The sequence below is a fragment of the Microcaecilia unicolor genome, chromosome 4 (genome assembly GCF_901765095.1).
Source record: "Microcaecilia unicolor chromosome 4, aMicUni1.1, whole genome shotgun sequence".
Classification (NCBI taxonomy): domain Eukaryota; kingdom Metazoa; phylum Chordata; class Amphibia; order Gymnophiona; family Siphonopidae; genus Microcaecilia; species Microcaecilia unicolor.
Window position 1 is genome coordinate 365,585,200 of NC_044034.1, and position 19,360 is coordinate 365,604,559.

General features: G+C 46.6%; 1 protein-coding gene across 1 annotated transcript in view; it reads right to left on the minus strand.

Annotated features, from left to right (window-relative positions):
• The window catches only part of LOC115469568 (amine oxidase [flavin-containing] B-like), a 127,447-nt gene that overhangs the window by 79,299 nt on the left and 28,788 nt on the right, over positions 1-19,360 (minus strand). Inside the window, 2 exon segments of the mRNA XM_030202354.1 lie at positions 2,856-2,993; positions 4,859-4,953. Of these exon segments, the coding sequence (XP_030058214.1) occupies positions 2,856-2,993; positions 4,859-4,953 (233 nt within the window).

Sequence of the window (19,360 nt, forward strand, 5' to 3'; positions counted from 1 at the left end):
TACGGTGCCCGGTTGGTGTCCTGGCATGTCAGGGGGACCAGTGCACTACAAATGCTGGCTCCTCCCACGACCAAATGCCTTGGATTTCGCCAGGTTTGAGATGGCCGGCATTTTTTGCCATTATCGCTGAAAAACAAACCCGGCGATCTGAAACCCGGCGAACTCTGGCATTTGGCCGGGCTAAACCGTATTATCGAAAAAAAAGATGGCCGGCCATCTTTTTCGAAAATATGGTTCCGGCCAGCTGTTGTGCTGCCGCCAAAATAGATCGCCGGCGAACTATTTTGCTGGCGATGTTCGATTATGCCCCTCCACGTAAGCCACATTGAGCCTGCAAAGAGGAGGGAAAATGTGGGATACAAATGCAATAAATAAATAAATGCTCTGGACTTTGAGCATGCAGCCTTTACAATACTGACTAAGGGCAGTTACTGTAAATTAGTAGCAATTATCACCAATTATAGCCAATCATCTGTTAGGTTATGCATGCAACTAACCTTATGCTCTAGGTTGCACAGGCAAATTTGCGCATCAGTCAGAAATTTGGGAGTGCAACTGTCTAGAATTAGTGGATAAATGGATAATTTGTGTGTTTGAAGTTATGCGTTCTGCGGCCCGCTGAAAAACTGCCCACATAAAGTTTTTCTTTTTGCAACTGCAGTCAACTCACCAAAAATATCAAAATACTTTACGATGATTCGATGATTCCCTCCATATTTCAGGGATGATGCATTATGGGTATCCCGTGACTCAGAATTTTCCTTCCCAGACTCCCTCACCTCCTCTCCCCATCACAAACGGAGCCCTATCGCTGTCTGAGAGGTTCACCACTTTCCTTCAGGGTCAGAGGTCAGCTAACTTCATAGCTTCTACAACATAGGCAGGCTGCAAACCCTCTCGCTCCGTCCCTCGCTTTTTACCCTTAACGCACTCACAGACCAAGCATGAGACCCGCCCTACAGGGAAATGGCATGCTGTTGAAACCCCAATCCCCTTTATCTGTAACAGGTGAACCCAAGCGTGAAGGGGGAGGGAGGGCGGAAAACTCCTGCGCCGCTCGCTGCCGACAAAGAGACCTCCACGCTTAGTTGACAGCTCTTTAACGGCGCATGGGGCACCCCCGAAACCCCGCCCCCTGCCAGCCTCCCAACCAACGGCAGGGAGGGGCTCCTGCCACGTCATCCAGACCATTGGGGAAGCCGGACGGCAAGGGTCGCCCGGGCCGGGGAGATACCGTGCGGCAGCCGCCATGTTACCTGCGGCTGCTTGGTATGCTCTTCGCCGGCCTTCTCAAAAAGACGTCTCAAAATATGGAGACAAGTTGCTTTTCTCATTAGCTTCTTAAGCTCCTAACAATTTTTTTGCCACCATTTTGTACACATGTTCCCAACAAACAAAAAAAGTGAGGTAAGTCCAGAGAGGATATCAAGAAGTCTTTATTGAAAACAGCAAAAGGACAACCCAACACGGCCGTGTTTCGGCACAAAGGCCTGCCTCAGGGGTCAGGTTAGTCTCTTATGTTATGGCAAGAAAAGCTAAACAAAAAAGTGTAGTCAGATTCCAGGCTGTTGAATTCCTGTGAAATCCTCAGTAGGAAAAAACACTGAGCTGCTGAAACCGGCTGACGACCGGCAGACATCAGTGACGTCAATTATGCAAAACCTGTGTCGGGTCATCCTTTTGCTGTTTGCAATAAAAGGCTTCTTGATATCCTCTCTGGACTCACCTCACTTTTTTGTTTGTTGCTCACGTTCGCGTGAGGTCTTTTCAGCCTTTTTTGTGCGTTCACATGTTCCCACCACTACCACGACCCTGTTGTGATTTCAAGACTAAAGCCACCTAAAGGGGAACGAAGATAAACTCAGAAGCAACCCAAGTAAATACTTCTTCACAGAAAGGGTGGGGAATTTGGAGAATGGCCTCCCGGTTGAAGTGGTGGAGACAAAAGCAATTCAAGAGAGCTTGAGACATGTACATAGGATCTCTAAGGGAGCGATAGGGAGAGTTGATGGTATGGATGAGCAGACTAGATAGGCCATACGGTCTGTATCTGCCTACGTTTTTCTATGTTTTGTTTTTTTCTTTGTCTCTCATTTTACACGCATAACCCTTTCACAGACCTGCAGGACCAGAACCAGCAGCAGCTCCTGAAGTGTCACAAACCCGTAGTCCTTCCCATACATTAGGATGCTCTCACATAAGAACATAAGTGTTGCCATACTGGGACAGACCGAAGGTCCATCAAGCCCAGCATCCTGTTTCCAACAGTGGCCAATCCAGGTAACAAGTACCTGGAAGAACCCCAAAGAGTAGCAACATTCCATGTAGAACCCCAAAGAGTAGCAAGATTCTAGAATTCTAAAGAATAACAAGATTCCATGCAGAATTTCAAAGTGCAGCAACATTCCATGTAGAACCCCAAAGAGTAGCAACATTCCATGTAGAACCCCAAAGAGTAGCAAGATTCTAGAATTCTAAAGAATAACAAGATTCCATGCAGAATTTTCAAAGTGCAGCAACATTCCATGTAGAACCCCAAAGAGTAGCAAGATTCCATTCAGAATCCAAAGTACATAAGTACATAAGTGTTGCCATACTGGGACAGACCGAATGTCCATCAAGCCCAGCATTCCTGTTTCCAACAGCGGCCAGTCCAGGTCACAAGTACCTGGCAAGATCTCAGAACAGTAAAACAGATTTTATATTGCCTACCCCAGAAATACATAGTGGATTTTCACCAAGTCCATCTTAATAATGGCTTATGGACTTTTCTTTTAGGAAGTTAGCCAAACCTTTTTTAAACCCACCTGCTGTTTTAGGAAGGAAAGAGGGAAGCTAGTCAGTCTCAGACGTACCTTAACGTGATGAACAAGGCGCTGAACCTCATTCACCTTGTAGTTCTCCACTCCAAGCTCCTTGGCCAGCCGCAGGATACGATTCTGTGTTGGTCCCACGTAGGCCCCACCAAGATCCACATACTTGACCTGCTTGTTCTGTGAACGGGAGGAAAAACATGGCAAATAGTTGTGATTTAAGTCGCATGATCCTTTGAAACTCATATAGATTTTTATTTAAGGAGCTATGCACTCACAACAGGTACCGTAATGCAGTAAATGACGGCAGATAAAGACCTGCACAGTCCATCCAGTCTGCCCAACGAGGTGGCCAGAGCTGTGCCAGTGTGGAGAGGCTTTTGGCTACTTAATCAGCAGTTCGGGAGAGGATATTCAGCAACACACAACAGGGTCCCCTTGATCATCGCGGTAGTCTGGTTAGTGCCGGGGTGGTCCGTGGACAGAGTCAGAGTGGACCCAGAAAATATGTGGCTTTTGGGTTATTCGGTGTCTGCGCCCACATACCTAACCAAGAAGATAGGACTATCTTTGGCTGGTTAAGGAAGCAGGTGCCGGCACCCGCATAACTTCCAAGTTCAGCAAGGCCTGACACTGAATATCCGGGTCCATTTTATAAGAACAGAAGAATAGCCATACTGGGTCAGACCAATGGTCCATCTAGCCCAGTATCCTGTTTCCAGCAGTGGCCAATCCAGGTCACAAGTACCTGGCAGAAACCCAAAGAGTTGCAACATTCCAGAATCTCTGAGTAGCAAGATTCCGGAACCCAAAGAGTAGCAAGATTCCATGCTATCGATCCCAGAGCAAGCAGTGGCTTCCCTTTTTAAACTCAGATGCGCTAACCGCTGTTACTACATCCTCTGGCAACGAGTTCCAGAGCTTAACTATTCGTTGAGTGAAAAAATATTTCCTCCTGTTTGTTTTTAAAGTATTTCCATGTAACTTCCTCGAATGTCCCCTAGTCTTTGCACTTTTGGAATGAGTAAAAAAATCGATTTTGTAGACCTCAGTCTTATCTCCCCTTATTGGTCTCTTTTCCAAGCTGAAGAGCCCTAATCTCTTTAGCCTTTCCTCATATAAGAGGAGTTCCATCCCCTTTTATCATTTTGGTCGCTCTTCTTTGAACCTTTTCTAATTCCGCTATATCTTTTTTGAGATACAGTAACCAGAACTGAATGCAATACTCAAGGTGCGGTCGCACCACGGAGCAATACAGAGGCATTAAAGTATTTTTGGTCTTATTCACCATCCCTTTCCTAATAATTCCTAGCATCCTGTGTCTTTTTTTTTATTTTTTTTTATAGAGCACTAGCTCAGTGTACCCAGCTTGGGTGCCAGCCTTCACAACTGGTTTCAGCCATGGGGGGCACATTTTGCCCCGCCTTCTCACCACTCTCAACTCCCACCACAACTCCACATATCTGGGCTGGTGGGGGTCCCCAAGCCCCGCCAGCAGAATCCTTCCTGCAGCCATATTCAAAGCTGCCTGCCCCGCTTCCCCCCCACCCTATGATATGCTCGGTTTTAGTGAAATTGGGGGGGGGGGGGCAGGCCCCCAAGGCCTATGCAAGATAGTCATGTATTTACAGAGTAGGGTACTGCAGTGCTCCCTAGGGTGCCCAGCTGGTGTCCTGGCATGTCAGGGGGACCAGTGCACTACGAATTCTGGCTCCGCCCACGACCAAAGGGCTTGGATTTGGTCGTTTTTGAGATGGGCTTCCTCGGTTTCCATTATGGCCGAAAACCGGGGACGACCATCTCTAAGGTCGACCATCTCAACATTTAGGTCGACCATTTCTAAGGTCGACCTAAATGTTGAGATTTGGGCGTCCCCGACCGTATTATCGAAACGAAAGATGGACGCCCATCTTGTTTCGATAACACGGGTTTCCCCGCCCCTTCACGGGGCCGTCCTGCGAGGACGCCCTCATGAAAACTTGGGCGCCCCGTTGGATTATGCCCCTCCACGTTAAGTCTTATTCCATGTGTCTGACTGCACATACCCTGGCAGTGAAGGTCCTTCCGCCAACCCTGTCCCGTGCCTCCAGTACAACAACACTCAGCCCTGACTCCACCAGTAACTTGGCTGCCGAGAGACCTAGAAAGAAAGAAAAAAATGATAGGAAAAATGATTTCTAATAATGGACGGTCAAAAAACCAATGGGTTGGTTTATCATGATTGATTATCGTCTGTATTCTCCAAATAAACAAGAGCCTACGAAAAACATAGAAATTGCATAAACCGTTATAGGGCTGCCCCTTATCAGGACAGTTGCCCCAGAATATCCTGGCAGGCCACATCAGTGCTGGGACAGTCCATGGATGGCGCTGGGGTGGAATTTAGTTATCTGGTTAGTGGTGATCTTCAGCCCATTAACCAGGATAACTATTCGCATGACGTTATGGGAGGTATAAGGCTGGCAGGGGGGGCTGTCCAGATAGTGTCAGCACCAAAGCTAGAGTTTCAGTATCAACCACTATCTGGGCACTGGCACTGAGACCTGCATTTAATTAAAAAAAAGCAGGCTGAATATTAACCCAATAGCTGCCCATATAAAAGAGGTGGCAATTAACTAACGTGGAGGGGCATTTTCGAGCTGACGCCTAAGTCGGACTTTGGATGTTTTGCGCTAAACGTCCCAAATCCGAATAGGAAATATAGCCATTTTGAAAAAAAGCAAAATTTCTATCTTTTTTTTTTTTTTAAACATCGTTTGTGCTTTGTGCATTTATCTTTTGGGGCCATTTTCAAAAAAAAACAAAGAAGTGAAAAACAGAAAAAATCAAGCCATTGGGATGTAGGAGGAGACAGTATTTTTAGTGGACTGGTCTCCCAGACATCCCAGGAGAGCAATGGGGCAACCTAGGGGGCACTGCTGTGGATTTCAACTAAATGCTCCCAGGTACATATCTCACCATTGTTCCCTTATCCTGTCTCCTGAGCAGCGGCGTAGCAAGGGCGGGGCGGTGGGGACAGTCTGCTCCGGGTGCACACTGCTGGAGGGGTGAAGAGAGCAGCCGCACGCCTGTCGGCTCCGCTGTTTCCCTGTTTCCTCTGCCCCTGCTTCCTCTGCTTCCTGTTCCGGAGCAGAGGGAGCAGGGAGCCAGCGGAGCCGAGAGCCGCGCGGCTGCTCACAGCAGCCAAGAATGTACCCGGGGGGGGGGAAGTGTCATTGCACCGGGGGGGTGTCATTCCGCCAGGGGGGTGTCATGCTGCACCCGGGGGGGGGAGGGGTGCGCATCGGCGATCCACCCCGGTTGGCAGCCGAACTAGGAACATCACTGCTCCTGAGCCCTCGAAAACCCACCGCCCCCAACTGTACACCACTACAATAGCCCTTATGGGTGAAGGGAGTCACCTAAATCTGGATACAGTAGGGTTCTGGCGGGTTTGGGGGGGGGGGGGGGGGCTGACACTTTCCATCACAAGTGTGGAGTGGAGGAGTGGCCTAGTGGTTAGGGTGGTGGACTTTGGTCCTGAGGAACTGAGTTCGATTCCCGGCACAGGCAGCTCTTTGTGACTCTGGGCAAGTCACTTTACCCTCCATTGCCCCATGTAAGCCGCATTGAGCCTGCCATGAGTGGGAAAGCACGGGGTACAAATGTAACAAAAAAAAAAAAAAAGTGTGACAGGTTGAGGTAGATAGGGACCTGGGTCCCCCACTGTGTACTGCACTGACCACTACACTACTCCAGGGACCTGCTTGCTGCTCTAATGGATCTGGCTATAACATCTAAATCTGTCCCAGAGGCTGGTAAATACTATTTTTATTCACATTTTGGTCATTTAGGGCACCTTTTTGTGCTGTATTCATTATAAAACCACTGGGTCCCCCACTGTGTACTGCACTGACCACTACACTACTCCAGGGACCTGCTTGCTGCTCTAATGGATCTGGCTATAACATCTAAATCTGTCCCAGAGGCTGGTAAATACTATTTTTATTCACATTTTGGTCATTTAGGGCACCTTTTTGTGCTGTATTCATTATAAAACCATGTCTAGACCAAAACGTTGACGTTTTCGTTTTGTTCCATTATGGCTGTAAAACGTCCAAGTGTTGGGCACACCCTAATCCCACCCCCAGCAAACCCCCTTGTGATTTGGATGCACCGCATACCAAATGCATAGAAAAATGTCTGCAAACTAGGTTTCGAAAATACCAATTTGGACATTTTTCTCATTCAAAAATGAGCCTGAAAGTCGCCAAAGGTATATTTTAACATTTCAGGTAGAAATCAAACAGCAAACGATTAAGAAAAAATTACCCTCGTAATCCATCTTTTACATGTAGAATGGGAACTACATGCGTACATTTTCAACCCTCCCAAACCATTGGCCCCTTGACCTCCTAAACATCTTCATGTATAAATAAGCAGCTTCCTGAAACTGCCATTTCCACATGGAGCTAACCTACACATGCACATGCCGCTTTTTACATGTGTAAATGCTTCTAAAATGACCTCCAATATATTTTAGTTAAAATCAGTACCATCCTCCAGTGGGACATTAAGGTTGGAAATCTATAGCTGAGCAACACCATTCAGGCACCCTAATGCACATTCTGTATCAACATCTGGGCACCCAGATTTCTGGATAGAACACTAGTGTGACATGTCTAACATTTACACGCCTGCACTTACCATAGCCGTACACCTGGCATAACTACCGATGACTAAATGTAGCAAGTGTGCATGTAACTTATTCTGTAACTTATGTGCATGAAAGGGAGCCCCACCCATGCCCCTCCCATGCCCCTCCTATGCTCCTCCCATGCCCCTCATGTCCCTCCAGTGCTCCTTCCATGCTCCTCTCATGCCCCTTTCATGGTCCTCCCATGCTCCTTCTATACTCCTCCCCTGCCCCTCCCATGCTCTACCCATGCCCCTCCCATGCTCCCCCATGCCCCTCCAATGCTCCTCCCATGCCCCTCCCATGCTCCTCTCATGCCCCTCCTATGCTCCTCCCATGCCCCTCATGTCCCTCCAAAGCTCCTCTCATGCCCCTCCCATGCCCCTTTCATGCTCCTGTCATGCTCCTTCTATGCTCCTCCCCTGCCCTTCCCATGCTCCTCCCATGCCTCTCTCATGCACCTCCCCTTGCCCCTTCCATGCCTCTCTCATGCTTACAGCGTCTGTTGAGTTTTCACTGCTTCACAGCGGTTTTATCATTACAAGGTATATCACTCTACATTCTGCACCCATACTTTGTGATTTCCAATCACAGGTGTTTGACCCCTGAAGCAGACGGTTGTTCCATCGAAACATGGCCCCGTGTCGGCACATATACATAGCTGGTGCTGAATAAAGTTGCTTCAGCTGATGAGATTTCCTGGTCCACCCCTACTTTCCTGTACTAGCACTTCCCTCCATGCTTCTCTCATGCCCCATCCGTACTCCTCCCATGCTTCGCCCATGTGAATGCCCACTTGCATTTACCTCCCTGCTGTCACTTTCATAGGTTAAGTGTACATTTACCCATGAAAGTGACAGTATTCCATTTACACGCTCAAGTGGTGTACAAATGCTTGTGCCCAGTTATAGAATCAGGGGGGTACTACTACTACTACTACTATTTAGCATTTCTATAGCGCTACAAGGCGTACGCAGCGCTGCACAAACATAGAAGAAAGACAGTCCCTGCTCAAAGAGCTTACAATCTAATAGACAAAAAATAAATAAAGTAAGCAAATCAAATCAATTAATGTGAACGGGAAGGAAGAGAGGAGGGTAGGTGGAGGCGAGTGGTTACAAGTGGTTACGAGTCAAAAGCAATGTTAAAGAGGTGGGCTTTCAGTCTAGATTTAAAGGTGGCCAAGGATGGGGCGAGACGTAGGGGCTCAGGAAGTTTATTCCAGGCGTAGGGTGCAGCGAGACAGAAGGCGCGAAGTCTGGAGTTGGCAGTAGTGGAGAAGGGAACAGATAAGAAGGATTTATCCATGGAGCGGAGTGCACGGGAAGGGGTGTAGGGAAGGACGAGTGTGGAGAGATACTGGGGAGCAGCAGAGTGAGTACATTTATAGGTTAGTAGAAGAAGTTTGAACAGGATGCGAAAACGGATAGGGAGCCAGTGAAGGGTCTTGAGGAGAGGGGTAGTATGAGTAAAGCGACCCTGGCGGAAGATGAGACGGGCAGCAGAGTTTTGAACCGACTGGAGAGGGGAGAGGTGACTAAGTGGGAGGCCAGCAAGAAGCAGATTGCAGTAGTCTAAACGAGAGGTGACAAGGGTGTGGATGAGGGTTTTGGTAGAGTGCTCGGAAAGAAAGGGGCGGATTTTACGGATGTTGTAAAGAAAGAAACGACAGGTCTTGGCAATCTGCTGGATATGAGCAGAGAAGGAGAGAAGGGGTAAACATTTGGGGATATTTAATCAGAAGAAGCTGGTTCTTTCTGAAAACTTTCTCCAGTCTTCCAATTATCCCACACAATAAATTCTGATCATGCATCAGGGTTGACTTCTGATGCCTTAGGATACAAGTTTGGTCCTGTAACATATCACAAGCCATAACATTCTGCTGCAAACCTGGCTCCTGACCAAGACATTTCTGTTCATCCAGACACAGCATTTCCAGGCAGTCTATCTCTCTCCAGTCTCTTCTAATGTGAATACCCTGAGGAGCGGTTAACACATTCCTGCCCAACCAGCTCACAGTCTGCAGATCTGAAACAAGTATAGCAATCCCTGTGCCATCGTGCAGGAAGGAACCCCCTACATAAGTACATAAGTATTGCCATACTGGGACAGACCAAAGGTCCATCAAGCCCAGCATCCTGTTTCCAACAGTGGCCAATCCAGGTCACAAATACCCGGCAAGATCCCCAAAAAGTACAAAACATTTCATACTGCTTATCCCAGAAATAGTGGATTTTCCCCAAGTCCATTTAATAACGGTCTATGGACTTTTCCTTTAGGAAGCCGTCCAAACCTTTTTAAAACTCCGCTAAGCTAACCGCCTTTACCACATTCTCTGGCAACGAATTCCAGAGTTTAATTACACGTTGAGTGAAGAAAAATTTTCTCTGATCACCCCTTCCTAATACAATTATGTTTATTAAAGTTTTTAATATACTGCCACTTCTAACAAAGATCGCAGCGGTTTACAATGAAATTCAAAGCACAAAACAACAACAACTGAAAAGAACTCCATAAATGAGAGGACAGAACAATCACACAAGATCAGACACAACTGATATCACATAGCTCAGAGTCAACTGCCAGGGGGTAAAGGGAAAGGGAATGGGACTTGATATACCACCTTTCTGTGGTTTTTGCAACTACATTCAAAGCAGTTTACATAGTATATAAAGGTACTTATTTGTACCTGGGGCAATGGAGGGTTAAGTGACTTGTCCAGGGTCACAAGGGGCTGTAGTGGGATTTTGAATCCACTTCCCCAGGATCAAAGTCCACTGCCCTAACCACTAGCCTACTCCTCCACTAGCAACAGACCATGTAGGACCTCACATAGCAGCAACAGAATCTCAAATAGTAGCAACATTCCATGTACAGGGCCGCCGAGAGACTGGGCCGGGCCCGGGACAAGGCCGCCCCCGGGCCCCGCCCCACTGCCATCCCCCCAGGTTGTCCCCCCCCCGAGGGGGGCCCGGCGCCACAGTCCCACCCGCCTCCGTGCAGGACGTCAGACGCACAGAAGCCCTGCAGAGTACAGCGAAGATCATCCCATGGCTTTTCCTACCACCTCTATGCTGATGACTCCCAAATCTACCTTTCTACCCCTGATATCTCACCTTGCATCCAAACCAAAGTTTCAGCGTGCTTGTCTGACATTGCTGCCTGGATGTCTCAACGCCACCTGAAATTAAATATGACCAAAACCGAGCTTCTCATTTTCCCCCCCAAACCCACCTCCCCGCTCCCCCCGTTTTCTATTTCTGTTGATGGCTCTCTCATTCTCCCTGTCTCCTCAGCTCGAAACCTTGGGGTCATCTTTGACTCTTCTCTCTCCTTCTCTGCTCATATCCAGCAGACCGCCAAGACCTGTCGTTTCTTTCTTTACAACATCCGTAAAATCCGCCCCTTTCTTTCCGAGCACTCTACCAAAACCCTCATCCACACCCTTGTCACCTCTCGTTTAGACTACTGCAATCTGCTTCTTGCTGGCCTCCCACTTAGTCACCTCTCCCCTCTCCAGTCGGTTCAAAACTCTGCTGCCCGTCTCATCTTCCGCCAGGGTCGCTTTACTCATACTACCCCTCTCCTCAAGACCCTTCACTGGCTCCCTATCCGTTTTCGCATCCTGTTCAAACTTCTTCTACTAACCTATAAATGTATTCACTCTGCTGCTCCCCAGTATCTCTCCACACTCGTCCTTCCCTACACCCCTTCCCGTGCACTCCGCTCCATGGATAAATCCTTCTTATCTGTTCCCTTCTCCACTACTGCCAACTCCAGACTTCGCGCCTTCTATCTCGCTGCACCCTACGCCTGGAATAAACTTCCTGAGCCCCTACGTCTTGCCCCATCCTTGGCCACCTTTAAATCTAGACTGAAAACCCACCTCTTTAACATTGCTTTTGACTCGTAACCACTTGTAACCACTCGCCTCCACCTACCCTCCTCTCTTCCTTCCCGTTCACATTAATTGATTTGATTTGCTTACTTTATTTATTTTTTGTCTATTAGATTGTAAGCTCTTTGAGCAGGGACTGTCTTTCTTCTATGTTTGTACAGCGCTGCGTATGCCTTGTAGCGCTATAGAAATGCTAAATAGTAGTAGTAGTAGTAGTACTGAGAGAAGCGTGTCTGTGTGGGCCGCGCACGCCGGAGTCAGAAGACAGCACTTCTGCTGACGGGGGTTCGGGTGGAAGGGGCACGGTGGTGGGTGGGACTGCGGCACCGGGCCCCCCTTGGAGGCCTGGGCCCCGGGAATTTTGTCCCCCTGTCCCCCCCTCTCGGCGGCCCTGTCCATGTAGAATCTCAATACGGAGAGGGAAATGGGACTTGATATACTGCCTTTCCGTGGGGTTTGCATCAAGGAGGTTTAATAGACAGGAGATGAAGTGACGTCAAAATGCTGGAACCAGTTAGGTTAGTCTGAGTTTTCCCTTACCCGCGGTGCTGTCATCCCCGTATACTCAAAACAAAGCAAGCAAACCTTTGAGATGCTGCATCTACGTTGTCATTCTTTAATGTTGGTAGCATTTTAATTTAATCTCACTTATATTTTCAAACATGCCAGCTTGTGCAGCATACGGATGTACACAGAGGAAGCATAAAAACGGGATAACTTTTCATAGGTAGAGTAGTAATTTGTTATAAATCTTAAACAGTGGTCAGTTGAAGGGGCTGGTTACAGGGACACCCTAGCATGTGTTATGTTCATGCAGAGATTCTGTTTCTCCTGGTAATGGGCCACTAAAACAGACATCACGTTATGGGAATCAGGTGCTTAACATTCAGAGTTTCTATCTATTTATTTATTTATGACAGTCATGTCCCACATTTAACATGTATTAGGTTGAAACCTGGGACCATTTGAAAGCTTTTTTTTTTTTTTTTAACCTGTGCCTAGATGGTTTGTGGGAACTTGCTCCTTCCATTTTGAAGAACGCAGTAGTATATTATAAAAATGCACTTAGTATTGTTTATTACTATTATTTACTACTGGTTGATATAAAGCAGAAGTTAACCAAGTCAACTTCATGCTTTGTTATATAATTTTTAATAGTATTTTTCTCAGTCATTACCCAAATACAAATAAAATTATAATGTTAATTATACGACCGTGTCTGCCTCTTATGGTAGCTTTTGTTAATTAAAGCCGTGTCAGAAAAATATTTGGAAGTCCGATTTTATTATGCAGGTAAACAATACACCATGAAAATACAAAATAGCGAGCAGCACAGTATTAGTTGCCAAGTTTATAGAAAGTTGATTATTTTCAGTGGAAAATAAATCTGTTGGCTGCCTGCTGTGTGAATATTCCATCACTGTTTAATTATTGCTACCAAGTATTACATATTTAGGGCACATGCCTTAAACATAGATTGTTTACATTTGTTTATCTAGACCTTACATGCACGTGATATTTCTTATTAAACCAAAGTGTGTTTAAACAATTTGGTATAAACTGTGTTGTTTATGGCTTTACTTGTTATGAAATGCTTTGAATCCTACTGTTGTGTTATTTTGGCCGGTGGAGACAGTCAGATGGGCTCATAGGGAGGGAGGGGAGTACGGGAGGGAGGGTTCTTGGGGTAAAAGCAAAAGTTTTTATTGTGCCATGTTGGATGGTTTACTGGTTTTTTTTTTCTTGATCTGTATGAAGTTTATCAACCAACATGTTTTGCTCTTAATAAAGATGATTAAAACATAAAAAATAAGTTTTGGATGTTACTGAATTCTATTATTCTGTCTGACTGTATTTCCAGTTTTGGCACAGTATGAGCCATCACAAGAACAAAATATAAGAAAACCAATGGGCTGCATTTGGGGCTTATAGCCCATTTAGTTATGTTTCCACAAATGAGAGATATGTTTGACAGAAAATATTTGTATTATTTTGACTTGCAAACCACTTGTCCCTGAAACATGCTCAAACAACAGAATAATCCATTTGTGTTATCTAACAGGTAACGTTCTACAAAACAGATGAAGATGTGATTACATGTGCCACAATGAAAGGAGAGTTGAATTCAGCTTCCATTTAATTTCAATATATTCCATCACCTTTATAACACCAGGCTTCCCAAGGCAGATTACAACAACATTTAAGATGAACCCATCAGGAAACAGGATATCCTCACTGAAATTTGGCTATCTGTATTGTATACAGTGTATTTATTTAGTGTTTAGTGTCGAAAAATGAGCACAAAATATAGAGTTTTTTCCCTAGGGAGCCGGAATGGGAATTGACAGCTTCACAGATCTACTACAATCTAATTAGGGCAGGCAAACAGGACAAATAAGAGATGAGGGAATTACTAAGGTGAGAATGATAGAACATGGGTACTGAACAAGTAAGTAAGGGTTAGGAGTTAAAAGCAGCATCAAAAAGGTGGGCTTTTAGCTTAGATTTGAAGACAGCCAGAGATGGAGCTTGACGTACCGGCTCAGGAAGTCTATTCCAGGCATATGGTGCAGCAAGATAAAAGGAACCGGAGTCTGGAGTTAGCAGTGGAGGAGAAGGGTACAGATAAGAGAGATTTACCCAGTGAACTGAAGAGATTTAGACTATGTGAGAAATTTACAGTTATTTTCAATTTCAGTTTTGTACAAAAACTTAGGAGGCAGTGATATAATTTAGAACCTCCAGTCAACCAATGTGCATGCCAATTTTATAACAACATCTGGGAACTAAGATGTCATTTGTGAGACCCTGGGTGATGGTCGTGGGGTAGGGTTACCATATTTTGTCCCCCAAAAAGGACACATGCCCCGCCCCTTTCACACCCACCCTGCCCCCTTTGACGCCCTCGCTCCGTCCCCTGTCATATTTTCCCCTCCCCCCTGTCACACCCCCGTCACCCCCCTCCCCTTACCTAACTACTGCCCTGGTGGTCTAGTGACTTCTTTGGGGCAGGAAAGAGCTCCCACTTTCCTGCCCGGAGCGCTGCCGTGGATGCATCCTTCCTGTTGGTGATCTCGATGCCGATTCAAAATGGCCGCCAAGAGTTGACGTCTCGTGAGGTCACTTCAACTCTTCTTTCTTCTTGCTCCTCCTGTGCACGCTCATCTTCGGAAAACCAAAATATGAAAGTGCAAAACCCTTACGAGAGAAGCTACACTGGCTCCCACTTAAGGAACGCATTGCTTTTAAGGCATGCACATTAGTCCACAAAATCATTCACGGTGAAGCCCCAGCTTACAAGTCCAATCTAATAGATCTACCACCCAGAAATGCTAAAAGATCATCCCGAACTTTCCTCAACCTCCACTTCCCTAATTGCAAAGGCTTGAAATACAAGGCGCTGCATGCGTCAACCTTTTCTTACATGAGCACGCAATTCTGGAACTCACTGCCGCGCAACCTGAAAACGACCTACGAACAAGCCACCTTCCGCAAACTATTGAAGACCCATCTTTTTGAGAAAACTTATGGAAAGAACCAAAACACATAAAGCCCACACCCACGGTTCAACAATGCTTCAATACAGCCACTCTGAATTTTCATCCCCTGTACTCTCACCACACTCATACCTCTACTCACAGAAAATGTATGCCTCTATGCTTTCTTGTTGTTGTGTACTACCCCTTTTAGTTTCCCGTTGTTCCCCTAATGTTTCACTGCTCTTTTCCATTGTTATATTCCTTAATGATACTCTGAGTTTGTCTCGCTTAACTCCTCGCAATGTAATCCATAACCGAGTAGTAACAAACTGTATTTCTATCACTCACAACTTATTGTAAGCCACACTGAGCCCGCAAAAAGGTGGGAAAATGTGGGATACAAATGCAATAAAATAAAATAAATAAAAATAAAATCTTGAATTGGCGCCATGATCAGGAACAGGAAGGATGCATGCAGGGCAGCGCTCCGGGCAGGAAAGAGGGGGCTCTTTCCTGCCCCAAAGGCGGAAGAGGTCACTAGACCACCAGGGCAGTAGTAAGTAAGGGGAAGGGAGGCTAGCAATCTGCCCGTTTGTCCAGATTTCTGGACAAACGGGCAGGCTGGCGGGGGGGGGGGGGGGGCGTCCTATAGTTTCTTTATGATTTGTTCTTTGCATCCCGATAGAATTCCATTGCAGTAGTCTACCTGGCTTAGTACCATTGATTGTATCAAGTTGCGGAATATTTCCTTGGGGAAGAATGGTTGTTTCACGCGATTTGAGTTTCCACATTGAGTGAAACAATAGCGTTCCTAGCTCTTTTCACACTTCAATAACCACTGACCTGTTTTCTGCACACCTCATTTTTCTTTTGCTGTCAGGAATCCGTAGCTGTGCCCCCCTTTTTGGACCCACGTTTGATTTTTACTTGCAGGCCTCAGCGCCTAAATTTACGCAAGTAATTTCTAATTGACGCCAATTAGAACCAATGATTGATTGTTAGGGCCCAATTATGGCACTAATTGGCTCATTATTCAATTGCATTATGGGCACAAATTGGGGATGCGCACAATGTTTAGCTACTTTTATAGAATTGGGGTGATAAAGTCCATTCTGTTAAATACTTTTATTCTATTAAATAGTTCGAATGCTCTCATTAGGAGCTCAAATATTGAACTTAATCATCAGAAAAACTTATTCTTTCCTTCTTCTTTCTTCCCGTAACAGCACGAGAGAACTGACACAGATCTTCAGTCTACAGCAGAAACATCCTCCATGGACAAGCAGTGGCTCCTATCCACTACCCTTTCTCTAGATTTGATTTGCATTGGATCCAACCTTCAATCGAATAAAACTTGTGTCTTTAATTGTTACTGTAGGGGATACTCTATGTCTGTTGCATCTCTAGCCATAGGCAGCCTCTACTTTGTGCTTAATTCAGTAATGCTCTGAGACAACCCTATTACATCTGTCCTTTGATATTGTATCGCCAAAGACTGCTACCCTAATGAAAGACAGGCAGCCAACTGCTATGCAAGGTAAGGCCGCTGAGTAACAGCATTTGTAGAATTCTAGACAGCGCCCTGTGGAAGGACTGGGGTCGCCATCCACCATGGCTGAGGAGAACCCACTCTGCTACCACCACGCCCTTCAAACAGTGGCATTCTCTGCAGCCACAGAGGTCATGTATCCGTAAAGCTGCCATGCAAGTGTTGCATTGACTCAGTGGCTCTTGCATCATTCGCCATCTCCTTTAGAATGTATGGAATGTTACAGAAATACACATTCAAGACTCATCGGGGAAGCGGGTCGGCCAAATCCCGTGGTCGGTGCTTAGCCCGGATATTCAGTGCCGAGCCATTTACGGTGACTAGCATTACATATCCAGGGGGGTTATTCGGCTGTTTTAAGCTTCTGGCTAAGGGGGCCCTTTTACTAAAGGTTGGAACGCAGCAACAGGTAACTACCACTGGGCTACCGCGAGGGGGCCTGGCAGTAGTTCCCATCCCCAGCCCGCGTCATTTCTGGTGCTAAAACAATTTTCTATTTTTGTAACGCCGGTGCTTACCCAGCAGTAATCGGGCAGCGCCACCAGGTTAGCGAGGGAGCCCTTTCCGCCACCTCAATGGGTGGTGGTATGTGCTCCCCCCCCCCCCCACACTGAAATGGCCGCACGGCATGTGGTTCACTTACCGCACAGCAGGGCCGTAGCTACGGGGTGCCACGGGGGCATGGGTCCCCCCAAATTTCAACCGGGCCCCAGGTTTGGCTGGCGGGGGTCCCCAACCCCCACCAGCCGAAGCCTTCTTCAGCGCCGGTCTCTGGCACAGCCACGTTCTCTGCCTGCAGGGGGCAGACAGCGAACGTGGCTACACCGGAGACCGGCGCTAAAGAAGGCTTCGGCTAGCGGGGGTTGGGGACCCCCGCCAGCAAAGGTATTTGTTTGTGAGGGAGTGAGGCGAGGCAGTGGGTGGGCGAGGAGGCGAGGTGAGGCGAGGGGGGGTGGTGGGGTGGCACTCAAAATGTGCCCCCAACCTCGGGCTCTGGCCCCCTCTCACCGTGAGGTCTGGCTACGCCCCTGCCACGCGGCCATTTCTTTTCCAGCAAATAAAAGACAGCCTTTTACCCTCTGTGGTAAAAGGGGGCCTCAGTGCGAGTCAAAAGCACGTGCTGACGCTAGCGCAGGCCCACTTTTATCGCAGCTTAGTAAAAACACCCCTTAATATTCAGCACTGGCTGGTTAAGTTTGTAGCAGCCAGAGATAGGCCTGCTATTGAAGCGGTCCGATATGGCTGCTTAACTTAGCTAGTGAAGCGCTAAATAGTCGTGTCTAGCCAGCTATATTGCGCGATATAGCCAGTTAGCCACTATAGATAGAGCACGGCTATCCCCTGCTGAATATTCACGGATAACCGGTTAAGTGCTATTTAACTGGCCAGGAGACATTCCTGGCTGGTTAAATACTTTTGAACATCAGGGGGATTATGAATGGCTTAAATTCTAGACCAAAAATAAGCAAAATCTCTGTAGGACACCGCCCTCCTCCATCTAAGGAGCCCTTTTACTGAAGTATGTTAGGCACTTAAAATGCGATGTAGCATGCGATAACTACTACTACTACTTATCATTTCTATAGTGCTACTAGACGTACGCAGTGCTGTACACTTGAACATGAAGAGACGGTCCCTGCTCGACAGAGCTTACAATCTAATCAGAACAGACAAACAGGCCAGATAAGGGATAAGGACAAAGAGCAGCAAGATTCCGGAATCCCAAAGAGTAGCAAGGTTCCGGAATCCCAAAGACTACTACTAGTTATCATTTCTATAGCGCTATTAGACGTACGCAGTGCTGTACACTTCAACATGAAGAGACAGTCCCTGCTCGACAGAGCTTACAATCTAATCAGAACAAACAGGTCAGATAAGGGATAAGGACAAAGAATAGCAAGATTCCAGAATCCCAAAGAGTAGCAAGATTCTGACTACTACTACTACTACTTATCATTTCTATAGCACTACTAGACATACACAGCGCTGTACACTTGAACATGAAGAGACGGTCCCTGCTCAACAGAGCTTACTATCTAATTAGGACAGACAAACAGGACAAATAAGAGATCAGGGAATTACTAAGGTGGGAATGATAAAACATGGGTACTGAACAAGTGAGTAAGGGTTAGGAGTTAAAAGCAGCATCAAAAAGGTGGGCTTTCAGCCTAGATTTGAAGACGGCCAGAGATGGAGCTTGACGTACCGGCTCAGGAAGTCTATTCCAGGCATATGATGCCCACCTATTTAACATTGCTTTTGACTCGTAACCACTCGCCTCCACCTACCCTCCTCTCCTCCTTCCTGTACACATTAATTGATTTGATTTGCTTTTTTTTTTTTTTGTCTATTAGATTGTAAGCTCTTTGAGCAGGGACTGTCTTTCTTCTATGTTTGTGCAGCGCTGCGTACGCTTTGCAGCGCTATAGAAATGCTAAATAGTAGTAGTAGTAGCAAGGTAAAAGGAACGGAGTCTGGAGTTAGCAGTAACATGTTTTCATTATTTTGACATTTACCACACAGTAAACCATGTACTAAGGGCATTCAGTGTTACGGGCAGAGCATGGGTGGAGAGTGGGCATGGAAGGCATATTGTAGGTAGTGCACAACACATACTGCGCTCTAACCATCATTTCTGCAGTTAGCCTGGGCCTACTTAATGCGACCTGAGTACGGTGCAGTAATGGACATTTTAATGCGGGACTTGCTTAAGGATATGCTGGGCAAGTCCCTATAAGTTGCTGTGTTAGATTTGCAACGACCATTGCATAAATATTGTGTGTTAAGCCAAAATAACTGAAAAATCTAATGGATGTTACTATCGGGCCCCCAGGGCCACCGCTGAGAGACATACGTAGACCTGGAGCAAACAGTCTTAGGGGGCCCCCACCCCCGCACCATCAGTTAAGAAACATAGGGGCGTAGCCAGCAGCCCATGGAGGGGGG